At 39.5% G+C, this 17,769-nt stretch overlaps 1 protein-coding gene across 1 annotated transcript in view; it reads left to right on the top strand.

Moving 5' to 3' along the window:
• The window catches only part of VWC2 (von Willebrand factor C domain containing 2), a 52,544-nt gene extending 42,308 nt beyond the window's left edge, over positions 1-10,236 (top strand). Inside the window, exon 4 of the mRNA XM_062567938.1 lies at positions 9,879-10,236. Coding sequence (XP_062423922.1) covers positions 9,879-10,030 — 152 coding nt within the window. The 3' untranslated portion in view covers positions 10,031-10,236. The remainder of the gene's footprint in view (positions 1-9,878) is intronic.
• The last annotated feature ends 7,533 nt before the right edge of the window (positions 10,237-17,769 follow it).

The raw sequence follows: 17,769 nt of genomic DNA on the forward strand, positions 1-17,769 counted from the left end.
TTTTAGGAGGCAGACTCTTGGAAACATTATAAATAATAATAATAAAAAAAAAGCAGAAGGGGGAGAGATTCAAGTCATCAGGCTTGAATACATATTAAACAAAATTCTGCAGTGGAGCAGTTTGGTTTTGTTATGTCTTAAATAAATTTCAGTCTCCTTAGCTATAGGAGAGGTTTCCACCGCACGCTGTCCTCGCTTAAGCTCGCTTGCTGCCTTCTGCACCAGATGGATAATTGAGTAGTTTGGGCATAAAAGTTACAGCTCCCATCTCAAGAAAACAGTGGCAGAGGCAGAGCGGTGTGGTGAGGAGCGGGATTTATATGGTGCTTTAGGAGCATGGATAGGAGCGGAGCAACTGGATTATAGGAACCGAGCAATCCCTGGGCGTGCAGGATGGGTCACATCTGTGCTCCGGGACTGGCCGCGGTCTCACCTTGTGTCACCTACTACCTACTATGGATTTTTTCTTGTGTAGACAAGCCTCTAAAGTAATAACTAAAGCAAACAGGAAAAAAAAAAAACAAGCAATTATAAAAATGCAGAACAGCAACAAAATACTAAGTCCTTGAAAAATCTCATTTTGCAAGGGGACGGTTACACCAGGAAAGCTGTCGTTGTCTGCTGTGACTGCCTTTCTGGACCTGAACTGGTCTAGATTTGGAATTTCCGAGTCAAATAATTCTCAGTAGGAAAGATAACCCCCGATTTGTAGGAGCAGTCAGTATATTTGCCCTAAAGTGGGGTTAAATAGCAGCTGAAGCTTGCCTGCTAATGTTTTGCTGTTTTAATTGCATAATTCCTTGTATCAATGAGCAGCTCTCGGTCACCCTTGTGTAGCGCATTCTCACTATCCTGGGTTTTACAGTGACTGGAAAAATACACTGACTCCCAATTTACTTGATTGGCAAAGCAGCATTATACTGTACTTTGCTTACACTTTAGCTTTCAGTTTAGCTGAAGTCTTTAGGGATTTTTTTCCGTAATAATTCTCAAATCTCTTCCTTCATTAGCATTCTGCGGTTCGCTTTCATTAAACACACATTTGTTAAGTTTTTGAGGATGCACGTGCTCCCGTGGGTTACAGGCTGAGCTACCGCACCCTCCTCGGGGCCTCAGCAAGCCTGGCTGATAGCACAGCTGACCAGCGCTGCAGTATTTTGGCTAATTTAGAACATGCTTTTCATCCCAGGGTTTGCAGCAGCTCTCCGATGCATGAAATTACTCCCCTGTATCACGTGCTTTTAGAAGCGCAAAGTCCATTTAAATTTGCATTGTAATTTTTAGGATAACGTGTGTAGGGTCTTTTAATGAAGGCACGTCACGTGGCTTGCCTGAGGGACAGAGCGATGCTTTGCTGCGAGAGTAAGATTTAATTCTGTTAAAAGCTGGGTGGGTCTTTCACCGGGTCTCCCTGGCGTCGATGGGGAGTAGCTCCCCCGAACGCGGCAGAGCCGCCGGGGTGGATGAGCAGCTCGAGAAGGGTTAGCCCTATTAAATCTGCTGCTAGCAACAGGAGAGCTTTTAGGAAGGCCTTGTTCAAAGAGCACCGGCGAAGGCAGCCGCTCGCCGCGTCACAGCTTCTTTGGGCAGGAATACTGTTTCCTGCAAGTTTAAGGGCTTGCGGTGCCGAGCGGTGCCGAGCAGCGCCAGCTCCTGAGCTGGCGGGTCTCGGATGCCAGGTGGGAGCCTGCATGGCGCGTTTCAAGCGCCGTCTCTAATTTTCCAATTGTGTGGGTAGTGGTTGAGTTGCAAGAAAGCCGAGCGCAAAATTGATGCGCTCCTTGCTGACTTCGAAGTGTTTATATATAATTTTCTGAGAGACGCACGCAACGTTCGGCTCATGTCTAGTTGGTGTCGTTTCTCAGCTTCTCAGGGAACACAATATCCCTTTACAAGTCACAGGGCTTTTGAAAATCGTCTTTAAGTAGAGTACCCAAGTCTTCCCATCTTTCCTCTGATAAAGGAGGTTGTTTGGTGTAGTGTATTTTTGACACTCGAGCCTCCTGTTTAGTTGGACCCTTTTATGCTCTGAGCTTTTCCGTTTGGCTCGTAGGGTTTTTGCCCATGCTGCCTTCCATGTTCCTTGGCTGCTTTTTGTTCGACTTGCAAAAAGCAGATATCTAAAATTCTCTTCTCTTGAATACATGTGGAAATCCGAGGGGACGGCGGTGTTGTCAGGCTTACGGACTGCTCCCGTCTGCTCCAACATGAGGTGATTTAGGTCTGCGCGTTGCTTGTCTTTTGGTAGCGCTTTAAATTTTCATTGCACAGATGCTAATGTCACCGCAAAATGCAAGGCAATGGAGAACCAGGCTTTGGAAGAACTGGTGGTGGAAAGGATAATTTTGTTGGCTGTGACTGCTTTGTTTTATTTTCTGCTGAATTTTTATACGCTTCTCCCATTTCTAGGGCTGGAGGCAGGCCAAAACATTAATCAGTTGCTCCGTCACATGTGATAAAAATAAAATAGCAAAAGAATCACAAACCAAGGTTTGTACATCTCAAAAGCGGAATCTTAAAACCCAACTCTAAGTAAGATTACAGCACCTTTTCACTATTAAAAGACACATGCATGCGCACACACACAGAGACCACAGTAATCACTGTAAAAAACTAATTTCTCGTTAATACCTACTTTGTCATAGCAGCACCATTGAGGACCTGGTCAGCGCATTTTGTTGCATGTGAACTTCACTGAGCTTTCTCCTGTCTACCTACAGCAGATGCTGTTACACCCATTTTTCTAAATTATGCGACAAAATGTTATTTTTAATTGTTTTTGCCCTTTGGCAGATTTTCTTCCACTCTGTCATTTCCCTGTGTATCTAACAAAAAAAAATGACCCTAAAAATGGGAAGGATTTTATTATTATTAAGAGCACCAAGACTTTATCCAGTGTGAACAAAACACTGCTTTTAAGAAAGATAATGCATTGCCTTATTGTTAATTCTCCTAGCAGCTAAGTAAAATTGCAAGTGGATGGAACCTTTATTTTTATTCTGTCAGATGTACGCATTTACTGAAGTCTATTAAGATGTTTTCAATATTTTTTCGCTGCGTGCCCATGTCTTAAGGCATCGGTAAACCACAGAAATAGTGCATTGGCTCGTCAGGGTCGGTCCACCTGAATCCTCCTTTTGCAATCGAAAGCTCTCTCGTAGGCTTGGTTCGGTAGTGTCCAAAGGTGCTGAGCTCGGTGACGCTGAGCTGGGAGCAGTCGGCACGTTGCCAGCGGCAGGAGCGACGAACTTATTTTTGCGAGCGAGCGAGAGCCGTCGGGACCAGTCACAGACCGCTTTTGGCGGCTGCTTTTTGTGCTTTATCTCCCGAGCTGAGGTTTCTCGGGGGATGTACGTACCGTGTACTCCCACGTGAGAGGGGAGCGAAGTCAAGTCGGGGAGAAGGAGCCTCTTTGGAAGAGGTGAGCAGCCAGGAGGGCACAAAGTAGGTGCAGATACCGTCACTGGGAAAGGGAGGCAATGCCACTGTTTCGAAAGATCGTGTACTCGGCGCTATGTGGTAGAGCAGGCTGATTTTCTTTTCTTCTTTTCTTTCTTTCTTTCTTTTTTTTTTTCCTTGCTATCTCGCCTTAGCGTGTTTTGAAACTCCTCTCAGGATTGCTGCGCAGGTGTGGAAGGGATTCTGCAAACCAGCGGAAGGGCTGGTGTCTTTTAAAGCCCACCGTGGGGAGACGGGCACAGTAACCCTCTCTCCGTGGTTTGGCCCTTAGCAACCAGGTGTCACTTCCAGCTCAGACAGAGAAAAATCGTTGGTTTTGTCCTATGACATCCAGGTCACAGGGCCAGACAGTTTGAAAAGGAAGCAGGAAGCTTGTCTAAATTAGGGGGATAAAAAAAAAAAAAAGAAAAAAAAAAGAAGAAAGAAAAGAAAAAGAAAGAAGAGTGTTTCATTTCGCTCTCAGGCACCATTCGAGGATGATTCTAGAGGAAGTATAGAAACATCAGAAAGAAGCTCCAAAGGATGAAATAGAAGGTGGCTCTTTCTGGTGTGTGTACTTGAAGTTTTAGGAACATCGTTGCTATACGTAATGGTGCTGGAAAGTGAAAGTTTTCTGTAGCCTGGGCACTGTGGGAGTTTGTTTGCATGAAATGAAATGCTTATTTCAATAATATTTCAATAATAATGATTATTTTTATCTGTGATATAATATTGATAATTTCAGCTCAGTTTTGTCATTGACAATGACAACAGCAAATGATATGTTAGGAATTAAGAGGAAAATAGAAAAAAACAGGTAATATCACCATGCTACTGTACACATCTACGGTGTTCTTGCAGTTTGTGTATGGTATGTTGGTCTGGTCTTCCCAGCCCAAAAAGGACTCAGTAGCATGAGAAGAGGTTTGCGGAGGACAGCAAGGATGAGAGTGCAGTCCTGGACTCTTCAGTCTGTAGACAAGGTGATAGGAGGGAGGGTTGATATGATAAAGGTCGAGAAAATGGCATGTTGTTGCCTCTTCCCGTACAGAAGTGTGGGGGTATCAAATACAGGTAGCAGGTGGAAGGTGACCGGCAGACAAAAGGAAACTGCTGTACACCGCATGATCTGTGGACCTCCTCACCACCAAACCCTGTAGAAGTTTACATGGGCTCAGCAGCATGTTGGAGAGTTTAATCAAAGAGAAATCCATTAAAGGCTACTGAGTAGATAGGAGCTGCTTTTGAAGCCTCTGATTCAGAAAATGCTGGAAGCTGGGTGTGTATTTTAGGAACCATTGCTTGTATACTTCCCTGTGTATCTCCTTTTGGCTACTGTCAGATGCAGCTGGAACCTCTGATTTGACCTAGCATGGTTATTTCTTATATAATGTTGTGGTTCTCATGACCTGCAGGATGAAGTCCAAGATCCATCTTTTGATGTTGTAAGTACTAGAAATCTCTCCATTAAATTAGAAGAAAATAGGAGATAAGCTAAACATTGAGGTTTTGTTGTTTGCAAATACCACCGTGATGAATATAATACAAGTATACAGGCAGATGTGTGTGCTGTCGGTTACCTTAAGAGATAGCTGCTTGGCTGTTGCAAAGAGCTATTAGAAGGGCAGCTATTAGGGAGCTTAGTTTAAAGCCAAAGCCCAAAGTAGCCTTACATCAAAGTACTAAATACAGAGATTGTCCCTGTGGTTCTAATTGGCTAAAATTTGCCATGAGTTACTCTCCGGGCATATTAACTCACAACTGAGCAGATTTCGTTGTCTGTAGTTTGGTTTGATACATGACAAAACCAGTTGATTAACATACGATGTATCAGGTTGCTGTCTATGACTTATTTTTGAACTGCTGGGAACGTGTGCCCGGGCAAAAGCAGGGGCAGGCTGCCGCAGAGGAAATAGATCCAGCTGTGAAGTGCAGCTGTGGTTTTGTAGAAGGAGAAGAGGAGCAGCAGCTCTGGAGACTTGCTTTCAAGGTTGCCAAGGCTACAGGTACTATTGCCCCTGTAGGTGAGCGGCTTGGGCGTTCTCTGTTGGTAATTGGTATTGGCTGTTTTCTTGGGAGATAACAGAATTTGCATTTTAATTAAATTGTTGCATTTATCAACACTGAAGCATAAAACATACCTCAGTGGAAGCTTTTCACACTACCAGCATAAGGACTTTGGGGGAAAAGAAAGAAAAATAGTCACATTTCCCCCAATAATGCTTTTAAACTTTTTAAATCTCTAAGCATTTAAGGGGCAAGAGCCCAGTTATAAAGTCTCAATGAATCAACCACCAAATCTACTTCCCTAATTGCTGAGATGCCAATATAAATGTTGTTTTGGAAACGAGGATTATTTCAAACACGAGAAAACCTAGAGCTGGGTCCCAATCTAGCACTCAGCGCAGGAACTGAGGATATCGGCTGAACTCGCTGCTCACTGGAAGAGCAGGAACTCTGCCTTCGCCCTAGGAGAGCAATCTCGCTGTTGATACCAGCACGGTTTGGCACAAGCAGAGCCTGACAGAGCCCGGGTGTACTTTAGGAGAAGCAAATGATGTCGTGGTGGGTTTCAAACTGCGCTTGGAATTGGTGCAATATGTCATATTGAATTTTCTGCCAGATTGGAGTGAGATGGCGAGATCTTCATCTACTGTGAAGACATGCAGCACCGCTGACTTCCTCAGAGCCCAGGAGGTTTAATACTGCAGATCAAACAGGCTCAGACGAGCCCCTGCTGCCCTCGACTAGCACCAGATGCCGAAATCGGGCAGAGCAGTGATGACAACTCCCGGCTGGGAAATGAATGCCAACGGCATTGCAGACCAAGGAGAAGAGATTTGCTTTCCACTGCAACAGCAACATTTAATGAGAGACTCGAACAGCGTTTTGGAGTTAGAACAGCCCCTGTATATCTTGAAATGTTTTTCGTGTCCAAAGTCAGATAATTTTGCAAACTTTTAAAGAACTCATGAAATGTCTTGCCTTATGTGATGCGAAGCTGCAAATCATGCTAAAATTGATGCAAACTGACCAGTTTTATGTAAAGCTGGAGTTTCAGCAAATGCGATCAGGACACTGTATGTATTCTGAATTTAGAGGAGAGTTGTGCCTCTCTCTCTCTCTCTCTCTCTCTCTCTCTCTCTCTCTTGAATGGGAAACTGGCAGTCTTTAGACTAAAAATGGGTTTTTGGGAACTTGCCCTCCTTCCTGCTCCCAGGATCTACTTCAGATCTTTTTCAAATCTTTGATTTCTCAGTTTCCCTCCTGCAGGCAAGTGCCAAATGGATGTGTTAGGTGGTTCATCACCATCATCTCTCCAAGCAGCAGCTCCCATCTGGCCATGACGCCTCTCCTAGGCAGATCGGGGGACAACTGCTGGAGGCATGGGGCCAGCCAGACACTGGGGCTCCCGCTGCTGCTGCGGGACCTGGTGCCTCGGGCAGCCCTGAGCAGCCGCAGCCCCGTGGCTCCCCACTCCAAGAGCTGCAGGCTGGCTCTCCTCTGGCATGTGCAGCTGATAAGTCCAATTTTGGGGGCTGCTACAGAGGGGAGAAGGGAAGGGGGGTGGTGAGCAGCAGCTTGGGCTGGAGAGGAGCCCAAAACCCAAAGCTAAGGAGCTTCAAAACTAAATGAGACTTCGAGGGTGAAGGTCAGGTTTTTCCCTAAAAAAAGAGGCCTTAGGAATTGGAGAAATGGTAAAAGGAGGGCTGCGGAATTGTTTTCTGTGCTCAGGCACTATATTTTATTGGCCTTTATATGCATGGAAGCATTGCTGTAATATAGCCAGTCCAGCCTTTTCATTACAGCCTTTTCTGTAACATTAACCACAATACTAAACTCACAAATTTCCCTTAAATTTATCTTCCAGTAGCACAAAGGAAAATGTAAGGCAAGGGTGCCTTGCATGCAAGTAATAACATCGCTACTGCCATTCTGAATAATATCTAGGATGTGCAGTTACAGTAATGATGGGTGTAAATGCAGAACTCCAAAATAGGTAATTTTCTGCAGAATAACCATATACAAAAAAAAAAAAAAAAAAAAATCTAGCTTGCTCAATAACTTACTTTGTTGCTGTCATTTATTTTTGTAGGGTTCCCTTTCTCAAGTAGATGGTGATTTTTCTTCTGTAGATTTAGCAATGAATAGTTAGCAATTATTTTCCTGATATTGAAATGATTTAAGAACTTAGGGCTAACTTGATCTATCTTTACATTAAATAATTTTCTGGTTTAAGAAGGACAAGTCATTCGTGGCATTAAGGCACTTCTAAGTGGGAATGGAGGCATTTAGGGTTAGATTCCTACTAAATTATATATGTTGCACTAGCTTTACTTCACTCCCTAGTTGTTTTTTTTATAATGAAAACATCATTTATGTTGCTCTTCTGCCCTTTAAATAGTGCCTGTATAAATTTCTAGTGGTGTGTAGGTCTCATACAAATCCTCCATTGCAAGCAAATTCCACTTTTAATATTTTAACACTTGATATCACAGCTTTTTAAATCAAAGGGCTATTGCAGGCCAGTATGCAAAATACGTGGGCATCTTTTTCTTCTGTGGGGTTCAACCTAACATGGTGTGATGGAAAATTGTTAGTAAAGAGAAGAACGCTGTATTTAACTGAAAAATAATTAGAATTATATACGTTAGCATAGAAATATTTCAAAGTCCCCCTGAGGAAGGCAGAATCTAAAACTGTGCTGTATCCCAGCTGAAAGATGGCCCCTGTCAGTGTGCAGCAGGACCTGGGAGAACATCTCCCTCCCTGCACTCACTCAAGTTCTCGCTCTGCATTTGTGCAGCCCAGAGATACTTTGCATGGACAGAATGAGGGGGCCGCAAACACAGCAGTACCACAGTAACATTAAGTTAGGAAATCAGGTAACTTTATATGAAATGTGCTGCATCAGACTCTGTATTTTCTGTCTATTCTGTGCCCAAAACCTTGAATAGGCAGGGAGCCACCCAAAACTGCAAAATAAGGCACATGTTAGAGGTGTTTGTTAACAGTTTTGAAACAAAATATTAGTTAAATATTCAGAGAATTAATATTCTGAGAATGTTTCAGAGAACTAAATATTCAGAGGATTAACTTGGTGAACCAAACTTCTGCAAATCTTGCAGGTGCTTTCTAGGGGGATAACTCTTCAGTGAGAAAGGCCTTCATCACTGTCAGCCTGGAACGTGCTTCTCGGGCTGCTGTGTCAGTGCACAAAATGCATGGTCTGATCCAAACCGACCTAGAGAACTCTTAAAATTGATTTGTGAACCATTTTGTTTGTATTTTCAAAAGTGCAGCATGCATCTGCCTTTGACTTTCAAGGAGAGCACTTTAAAAAAAAAATTTTTTTAATTGCTTTAGAAGCAGAAGCCATAATGTTTGGCTTAGTTCTTAAAACTGATGACTAGCAATGGGAGACTGAACCTCATCCATGATTTATTTCCTAGCTTGGCAAACAGGTTGATAAGCTTTTGCACATCCTTACTCTGTCAAGAGTTTCAACTGTATCAGCTCAGTACATGCTAGTCCATATCACATCTACTCTGGGGCATACCAGTACTAAGTGCTGTTAAGTAGCCACACTCCACCTGAGAAGCTGAGCTCCATGTATTTCATCAGTGAAAAGGCCAGGTTCCTCTAAGATGGTAGTATACACTGGTAGGGTTTAGTGCTGTTTTACAAGTGCCTGTGGATTTTCAAGGCAGAGAAATCTTTAAGGCAGAACTAGAGCTGATACAGCACTTCTGCAGCAGAGAGATGTCAGGATGTCACCTTTGGGAAGGATCAGATTTGTCATGTGAATGTAGTGCTGTGGGCTTGTTCCACCTGATCCTTGGAAATGATTTTGTTTTGGTGTACTATGAAAGAGAGAGTTTGTATATTTGCTGGCTTATATAAAATGGAGTGTTTCATTTTATACATGAAAAGACTCTTTATATAGAAGAGGCTAGAGCTATCCAGTTCTAATGGAAACAGAATATTTTCTCAAAAAATGGTAAATAAACTATGATTATTACACAAAATATGATGCTTCCAATGCAGGGGAAGTAATAACCTCTATAGTCAACTCTCTAATAGCTTACAATAGCACTGTCAGTAGCAGGATTTTTTCTTGCTTAAATCTGTGTTTGTCTGCATGGTCAATTTGTGCCCAGGTGTCCGTGGCGGTTGCACGTTTTGCACGATGGACATATCATACCCTCACTTCTAGAGAACAGGACAGGCCACGCTGAAAGCCTCTGGACGAATGAGGAGACGTGGGTCCCCGTTCTCTTCCCTGCTTTTATGCCCCGTGCACTATGCTCGCATTTGTTTAGCGTGCCCAGTGTTACTGACTTTGTATTAGATTGTCAGTGCTTGAGGCTACAAGCCTAAACTATGCTGGATTATAGTATGCTATGGGTATCCCATAATAAACTGTTTCCTTTTTTTAGGCCCGAACTGCTTTGCAGAAACCATTGTCATTCCAGCAGGCCGAGAGGTGAAAACTGATGAATGCACTATATGTCACTGTACTTACGAAGAAGGCACTTGGAGAATTGAACGACAAGCTATGTGCACTAGACATGAATGCAAACAAATATGAGAAATCTACAGATCAAAGTACTTTGGGTTTGTTTGGTTTTTTTTATAAAATATCTCACAGCGGTGAGCACCCTAGATGACCAAGGGAAATCTGAACATGAAGATTTTGGTGAGGAACCGAGAATAGCATATTGGTATTTTGCTTTTCATAGTAACATAAAACCACAAAGCAAAGAAGTGCATATATTTAAAAAGTTTGGACATAAAGAATACCTGTCTTAATAAATGTGTTTTATTTTCACAGTGAGTACACTAAATGCACTCTATCAAATATTCTATGTATTTCTATAATACCATTATAGAGCTTAAAAATAAATGTTTTATATAGACAATACAGATTAAATTACTGTACAATTACCTGTCCTGTTGTATACATGCACCACAACTAAAACATTACATTTTTGTTCTAGTCGCATCATATGAGGGTTTTTTCAGTATGTTTGCTTATTTTCTGTTTAGAGGGCCATAAAAAAACAGCATATGACAAAACTTTGAAGTTCTCTTTTGAAAACATGCAGTATATGCTTTCAGAGAATATGTGCTTATTTATTAATATTGCTGTAATGTAAAAGTGGATCAACTCTTTTTCTAAGTTCTACTGGTGCAGATCTACTGGTCCCCAGCTGGGATAACTTGGAGAAATGGGTAGTATGAAGCTGATCTCTCGTAACTCTTGTCATAAAAATGTAATTTGACAAAATCAATTCCTAAGACAGGTTTCAGACATTGCAGTGGGACAAATTCCTTGTGATGTGACCAATATAGAGACACTTAGGTCTCTATATTGGCTAGGTGGCTGAAATTATGGTAAGTAACCAAACAGCATCATTAATGTAATGTGCAATGGATGTGAAGAAGCTAGAGGCTTCTTGGAAGGGCTGCAGCAGCAGAGCAAGCATCCCTGGATGTGGTTTCACATTACAAATCCTTTGGCAGGAAAGCTGGTTCATACTTGCACAACCCCACAGCTGTTGAAAGGAAAGGTATTGAGCCAGCTCTTTGAATCCATCAAAGGATTTTTAGCATGTAGCCTGACCGTGAAGACAAGTAAGGTAAAGCACATCTCGAGACTTTGGTGGTTAACAGTCTTTGTCTAGATTTGTTTTGTTGTTGTTTATCAGCAATTCCTAGACTACTTGGAGTTTCTATTAAGACAACAATTGAAGAAAACACTTAAACATGGATTTAGCTTTCACTAGAGGGAAGACTTAAAGAATCAAGGTCTAAAGCTAGAATAATGTTACTTCTCATTTACCCTTTGCTACCTACTGCTATGATGTGACCTGGTTTCTAGGTTTCCATCCATACCAAGTATGAATTTCTGGCCCTTCTGAAGACCACAGGAGTTTTGCCACTGACCTGAATGGATCCCAGGTTTCAGCTCAAGTCTGTATTTGGAGTATGTGTATATCCGTTGCTGGGCATGGTTTTCCACAGTAGTGGAAACTACTTTCGTAATTTGGGAGAGGAAGAGGAGCAACAGAATCACAAATCAAGGAACCATAACTTGTGCAGATAATTTTGCAGCAAAGTCATTTGTGATTTTATTCTATTCCTAAAGAAGAAGGGAGAGAGGAAGGCAGATTATTGATTTTGAATAGTTTTAAACTGTAAGAAAATCAAATAATTTCCCTGAAGTTCATGTGTATGGATGTAAACTTTGTACTGAAAACGCTGTTCTCCAGTAACTGCAATTACTAGCAGGGATACAGGAAGTATTTCATCTGGGAGTCACTCAGCTGGTAGCAGCGAATGATGATACAGTGTGCAGATTTTTTTTTCTTGGAAGCAGGGAGGAAGAAGCATTTCATATCTCACCTATATCTAGACCATAAGCACACCTGTAGATGTAAGCATAAATGCTGAATTCTGCCATTTTATAGAGGAGTACTTTATTCCTTGAATAGCTGTTATTAACAGAGTGAAATTCTACTTAATGGCAGTAAAGGAGGAAGGATTTGGCTAAAAAATGCATTATTCTAAGTATATCTGTTCATTTATATACCTAGATAGGATTCTTTACTCATATGACAGGAGTAGAAAGCTTATTTCTAAATCAGCAGCACCTATGCTTCAAAGATGTAAGTAGAAACTGAAATCACGTATCTGCACAACACTGAGAAGGTACTATGACTGCCAGCATTCTTCCATGAGTATCTTCTTGAAGGAAGTGGAAGTACCCATGTCAGAGGGCTGCACAACATGAGTAAGAACAGCAAATTTAGACGTGCAGCTTGGCGTGGGATGGTGTTCCCAAAAGGCTGGTTAGTGTCTCTTTAGGACACTGTTTTCAGTGCAACTATATGACTCACAGAATGTGAATCTTTAAATATATGGCCATGTTTAACTCAGAAACCCTGGAAATCTCATCTTTGACTAGTTACATGCTGTTTCTCCTTCACTGAAGGCTCTTGTTAAGCTTATACTGTTTCTGTAGGCTCGAATTTCTCTTCTTTTGGGAAGATTTGTCTTTACTGAAGTACTGAGTATTGAGGTTATTGAAGTATTGAGGTTAAATGAAGTTAAATGCTATTTTTGTATGTGTTTCTAGTGCAGCTTTTATAAACATTTTCTACTGCACATCTTTCCAGTGAATTTTTCCACATTTCTGTCCTGGTGCCAATGCATTCTTATCATCCTTCTGTAGTAATAGGTTGGTCCTTTCCCATTTTATTTAGAATTTCCTGGGCCAATTCAACTAGACCAGTTTATGGTCACACACCTCTACTGGTGGTTTTCTGAAGGTAATGTATTTTGCTAGTCTTTTTGAGTTACAGATTTTTTTTTACAGGTGTAATGATACCTAGCTGTAGAAGTCATCATGAATTATGAACCTTTATGGGAAGGTCACTGGACCACATCTGGCCTTGGCCTGTGGTGTTTCCATGTGAGAGCTCTTTGGCCATCACTGAGATGGGGAAATGGGTTGATTCAGCTTTCTTGGGCAGATTTCACCAGCCTTTCCCTTCCACCACAGCTGGTGCACAGTGATGCTGTCAGCAACCCCAGGCCCAGCAATGGTACTGAATGAACCCAACTCTAGCAGGTGACTGTACCTAACAGTGAGCTAGCCTTTGGCAAAGGAGTGGGAGAGATGGAGAGCTGAGATTTGCAGCCTACTACAAATTGTTACTTCACATAGACAGAGGTTTAAAATGGAAATTTCCCTTTCTCTTGACAGCAGTGGAAAATGAAAATACAGAAATTAAAATGAAAAAATTAGACAATATGAATTGTAGCTAGAGATCATCTGTTCTCAAACTAATGCAATCATTTAATCCCTAGGCAAAAACCAGAACCACTGTGGTGGCCACATGTATTTATCTATACATTTCAATCTGTTCAAGTAACATACTTCTTCATATTACGAGACACCTGCTGTATAACCTTAAAAAAATCAGAAAATCCATGTACATCACTTCTGATGAACCAAAATCCAGAGTATATTGACTCTCAGACATATTCATCTGACAGCTGAACAAAATTAAAAAAAAATTAATAAACTCTTAATGTGTCTCTGACAGCCAATTCACCTGTTACTGGGCATTATATTTTTCATTTTTTATAAAGTTAAGCAAATAAGGTACACGTTAATGAAGTAAAAAACTTAAGTTATACATAAATAATTGCTATAAAATAATGCTATGTAATAGTGGCTTTTGGCCATTGGGTATGTTTTCCAAAAGGGGACATACCTGAAGCCTAGGTACTTAGCTGGTTCCATGCAAATAGCATCATGTATCCGGTATATGAGAAGTTCAGTTTTGCAGGTGGGTTGTGTCTATGGGTTGTCTATAAAAACTGGATTTCAAGATACGCGGATAGCTCCTGAATAATTTTGTATTTGAAGATCTGTTGCTTTGAAAATGAATGTTCTTCTCAGATGTTCTTGTGTAGCTTCGTTAGCATGAATATGGTATTTCTGCTTCTGCGTCACTTGCTTCTGCTTATTTCCCAGTTGAAATCACAGCAAAGTTAACTGTTGATGTGGTCTTGTCCATTTCTGTGGGATTATGCTACACACGAGTTTGGCTTCAAATGTGTAAGTAGGGGCTTGAAGAGAACATATTCTAGATGGTTTCAGGTAATGATAAAATTGCACGGCTTCTGTTCAGATACTTAAATCACATTTAAACCACAAGTGCTGGTATTCTTCTAAATATTTATGTGAGATTTGAAAGGGAAAAGAGGAAAATAACTAAAGACTTCGTAAAACTCTCTTCTGATCTCATGCAATGTAATATAAACTATATTGTCATGATCTGTAAAATATTTGGTACTATATTTTGATAACTTTAGCATCCAAACCATGACACCCCTATAATGCATAAGATGCTTTGAAAAACATTTTATAATAATCTAATATAATCCACATAAATGCTCAATTTATTTCCCTTATCAGATAATTTTCTTTTCAGTTTACATTAGTGTGTACAGAAATACACACTCTCCATTACACCCTGCTGCATTAAAGATATAAGAAAACAGAAACTGGAGAGGTGGGCTTTTTTGTTGGTGGTGGTTTTGGGTTTGGGTATCTTGATATTCAAACCATTCATCAATTTTCAGTCGAGGTAGGTTCTGTTTACTTAAGGAACTTTATAACTTATTCAGTGTTTAGAAGACAGCCACTCCTTCCCAGAGTCCCTCTTCCTCTCAAAAATTACTCTCCACCACACTAAAAATGTAAATTTTCATCTTTTGAAACATCACATTAAACAATTCCCATAGCAGAGAAAAATAAATAAATACAGCCTACATTATGTTTTTCAATTGATCATTTATGTCCTTTTAAAAATAAATATAGGAGAAGTCCAAATCTGTATGTCAATTATCAGTTGCAGATGAGTCAGAAGTTCTTGCTGTTTAGAGGCTATGTGGAAATATTGATATGGAATATTAATTAATCAGTAGTAGGAAAAACACTGACATATTTAGCTAAATGAAAGCTGATGTTTAAAAACAATAATCAACTAGGCACTTAGCAGAAATATTTGTTACATTGCTCCTGTTAGGCTCATTTGGGGCTATTAGTTAATTATTTTATGGAAAAAAATGGTACAAGAAAGGGAACAGGTATCTCTTCATATAGAATGTGGAAAATTAGTAAACATATAGCACATGTAAGCTGACTTACATGAAAGCCAGCTTAACATATTAGTATCTTTGAGAATAAACAAAAAAACAAGGAAAATGTTTTTTCATAGTTTTATCTGCAAAAAGAGTCTCTTTTCTGGCTTCAACCATATAAAAGAGTAACCTAAATATTTTAGCAATGACAGGCATGTCAAATTCAAGTTCAATATTGGTATTTCTTGTACAGATGTTCATGAACATGTATAAATTGACAAATGAGAATTCTCTTCTTTGATAAGCCAGCATGAATCAAGAGTAATTTAGAAACTCAGTTTAATACTGATAACTGACTTTAGAATTTGTTCCAAGAATTCATATGCAATAAAATATCTATATTTGACTACAGTCAGTCAATGACAGAGAAAACATTCAAGAATAATAATATAAAGTATGTTTGTTCACAGTAGTAGAGTTGAACACAAACCTTTGTAACCACTTACTTTACTTTTTCCCATTAAGTCTGAAAGGGTGCAAACTTTGTGAATTAAAGTGAGTTTCACCTATTAGGAAGACCAGAAAACTTACCATTTCTGTACTTTACTTAAATGCGTAATTGTATGCATATAGAAGCGACTTAGTATTATGCTGTGTATAGTATGTTAGTGAAAACAAAATCAACTTGTTTTTCTCCTTCAAAGTTTAGATACCATTTTATAAATGCCTTTAAGTGATGGACTGATTTGCTAACCAGACCTTTCTAAAGCGCAACACAAAGGTAAATACCTAAGAATGTCAAAATGCTGCTTAATCTTTGTTTCTGCTGCCTTTAAAAGTGCATTAATTTCAGAGAAAAATTCTGAAATTAATTTGCCATCTATACTGGATGAAGTTCCATGTGATTATTGGTATATTTTTACCAACACAGAGCCTGTATTTTCCCAAAGTCAATACTATGTCCTGTGGGGCTCTTTTAGCCATTAATAAGTCAAACTAATGCTAACTAATTTAGTGCTACTGTGATTGGCAAATTATGGACATACCATATGGGCATGCAGTGCTGCAAACAAATGTAACAAGTCTTCACATTCGTGACCTGTTTATTTCTAATTACATAAGAAAACAAGGAATAGCTAGCATTAGTCATTTATGTATTCCAGTTAAATAGAAATGAATTTCTTAACTAGCTGCTAAACCTTTTTTTTAACATGTGCTTTCCCAGCTGTTTATTTTCAAATGACATTTGATAAAAATAGCTATTTTATATGTTCTGCTAAATAGTTTTGTTGTTTATACTAAAGTAATAAACAGTGTCACTCTGTAGAAGACTAATGATTATCCTTTTTTTTCTTCCCAGATGCCTTAGGCAGTTACATATGTTTTATATAAAAACTACTGCAGTTCATTCAGACTGGAAAAGCAAGCTAAGATAGCCTTGCTAGTTACTTTCAAATGCAATGCTTTCATTTTTTTTTATCCTTCCCATCAAAATACATTACATTTGGAGTTTCACTCATATAAACAGTATATTAGTGGGTTGCTTATCGTATAGTACGTTTAAGTGATGTGCCATAGTTAAAAACTACTTCTTAGAAGTAGCACAGTATTTCCATTTCTTCCTTTTTTCAGAAAGTAATTGCTGAAGACTTGTATGTTTAAACCTGTAGTCCATTTTTGTGCTTCTGAAGGCTGGAAGAACAAAACACCACAAACGCTCATTTTTTCAGACAAGACAAAGAGCTAAAAGTGGCCTTCTTGTCTAGCTCATTTTCATTAAACTAAGGGGAAAAAGATAAAACTGTAATATTGTATTAAAACAGTACAGTTTTCACGGCGTATGCTCTGTAAATACCCAAACAAATAGAATTTGAAGCTGGATTCTGTTACTGAATACCAACTGAAATGAGGCTACTAATGAGAATGAAAGGGAATGCATCAAGCTACCACTTAGGAATCCCTGACAGGCTTACAAATTAAAGATTACAAGTGTCATAATACCAATATAACTTTTACTTTGTTTTATTATTTTGTTTTCATCAAGTAAAAGCAAAAGAGTGTCATGCTCAACCTGATACCTTTAAAGGTGGAACAGCTGACTGATTAAAGTGAAATTCTGTATTCTTTGGAAAGAAGTTAGCTATTGGTGATAGATGGTATTATAATTCATCATTATATCTATAGTGATATTATAATTCATCATAGAAGAAAATTCAGGTTGTTACTGCACTTAAGACTAAACTGCAACATTTATGATTTCTCAGTGTCAGATGCAGACCTTGAACTGTTCATCTTAATACTCTAAAATGAAGACTGAGTGGGGAGGTAGATGAAAACTACAGTATAGAGCAGTCATTACAATTGTCCACATAGAAAAGAGCTGAGGCCTATGACTAAGTAAGGGAGTATATATGTGAAATACCTGTACTTCCTTTTTGTGATTTAAATAATTAATTGTCTCTACTGCTATTAACCTACCATATACTATAAAGGCCTCAAAAAATCAAGTAGTCCCAAATGATATGACCAAGCATGATTTACCAATATGCTGATGAATAATTATTTCTTAAAAGCAAGTGTATTCTACTGATACAGCCAAAGTGAACTCTACACATTTTTTAAATGTTTATTAATATTATCGCATTAGAATACATCTGAGATACTACAAGA

This window comes from Rhea pennata, chromosome 2 (assembly GCF_028389875.1).
Source record: "Rhea pennata isolate bPtePen1 chromosome 2, bPtePen1.pri, whole genome shotgun sequence".
NCBI lineage: Eukaryota > Metazoa > Chordata > Aves > Rheiformes > Rheidae > Rhea > Rhea pennata.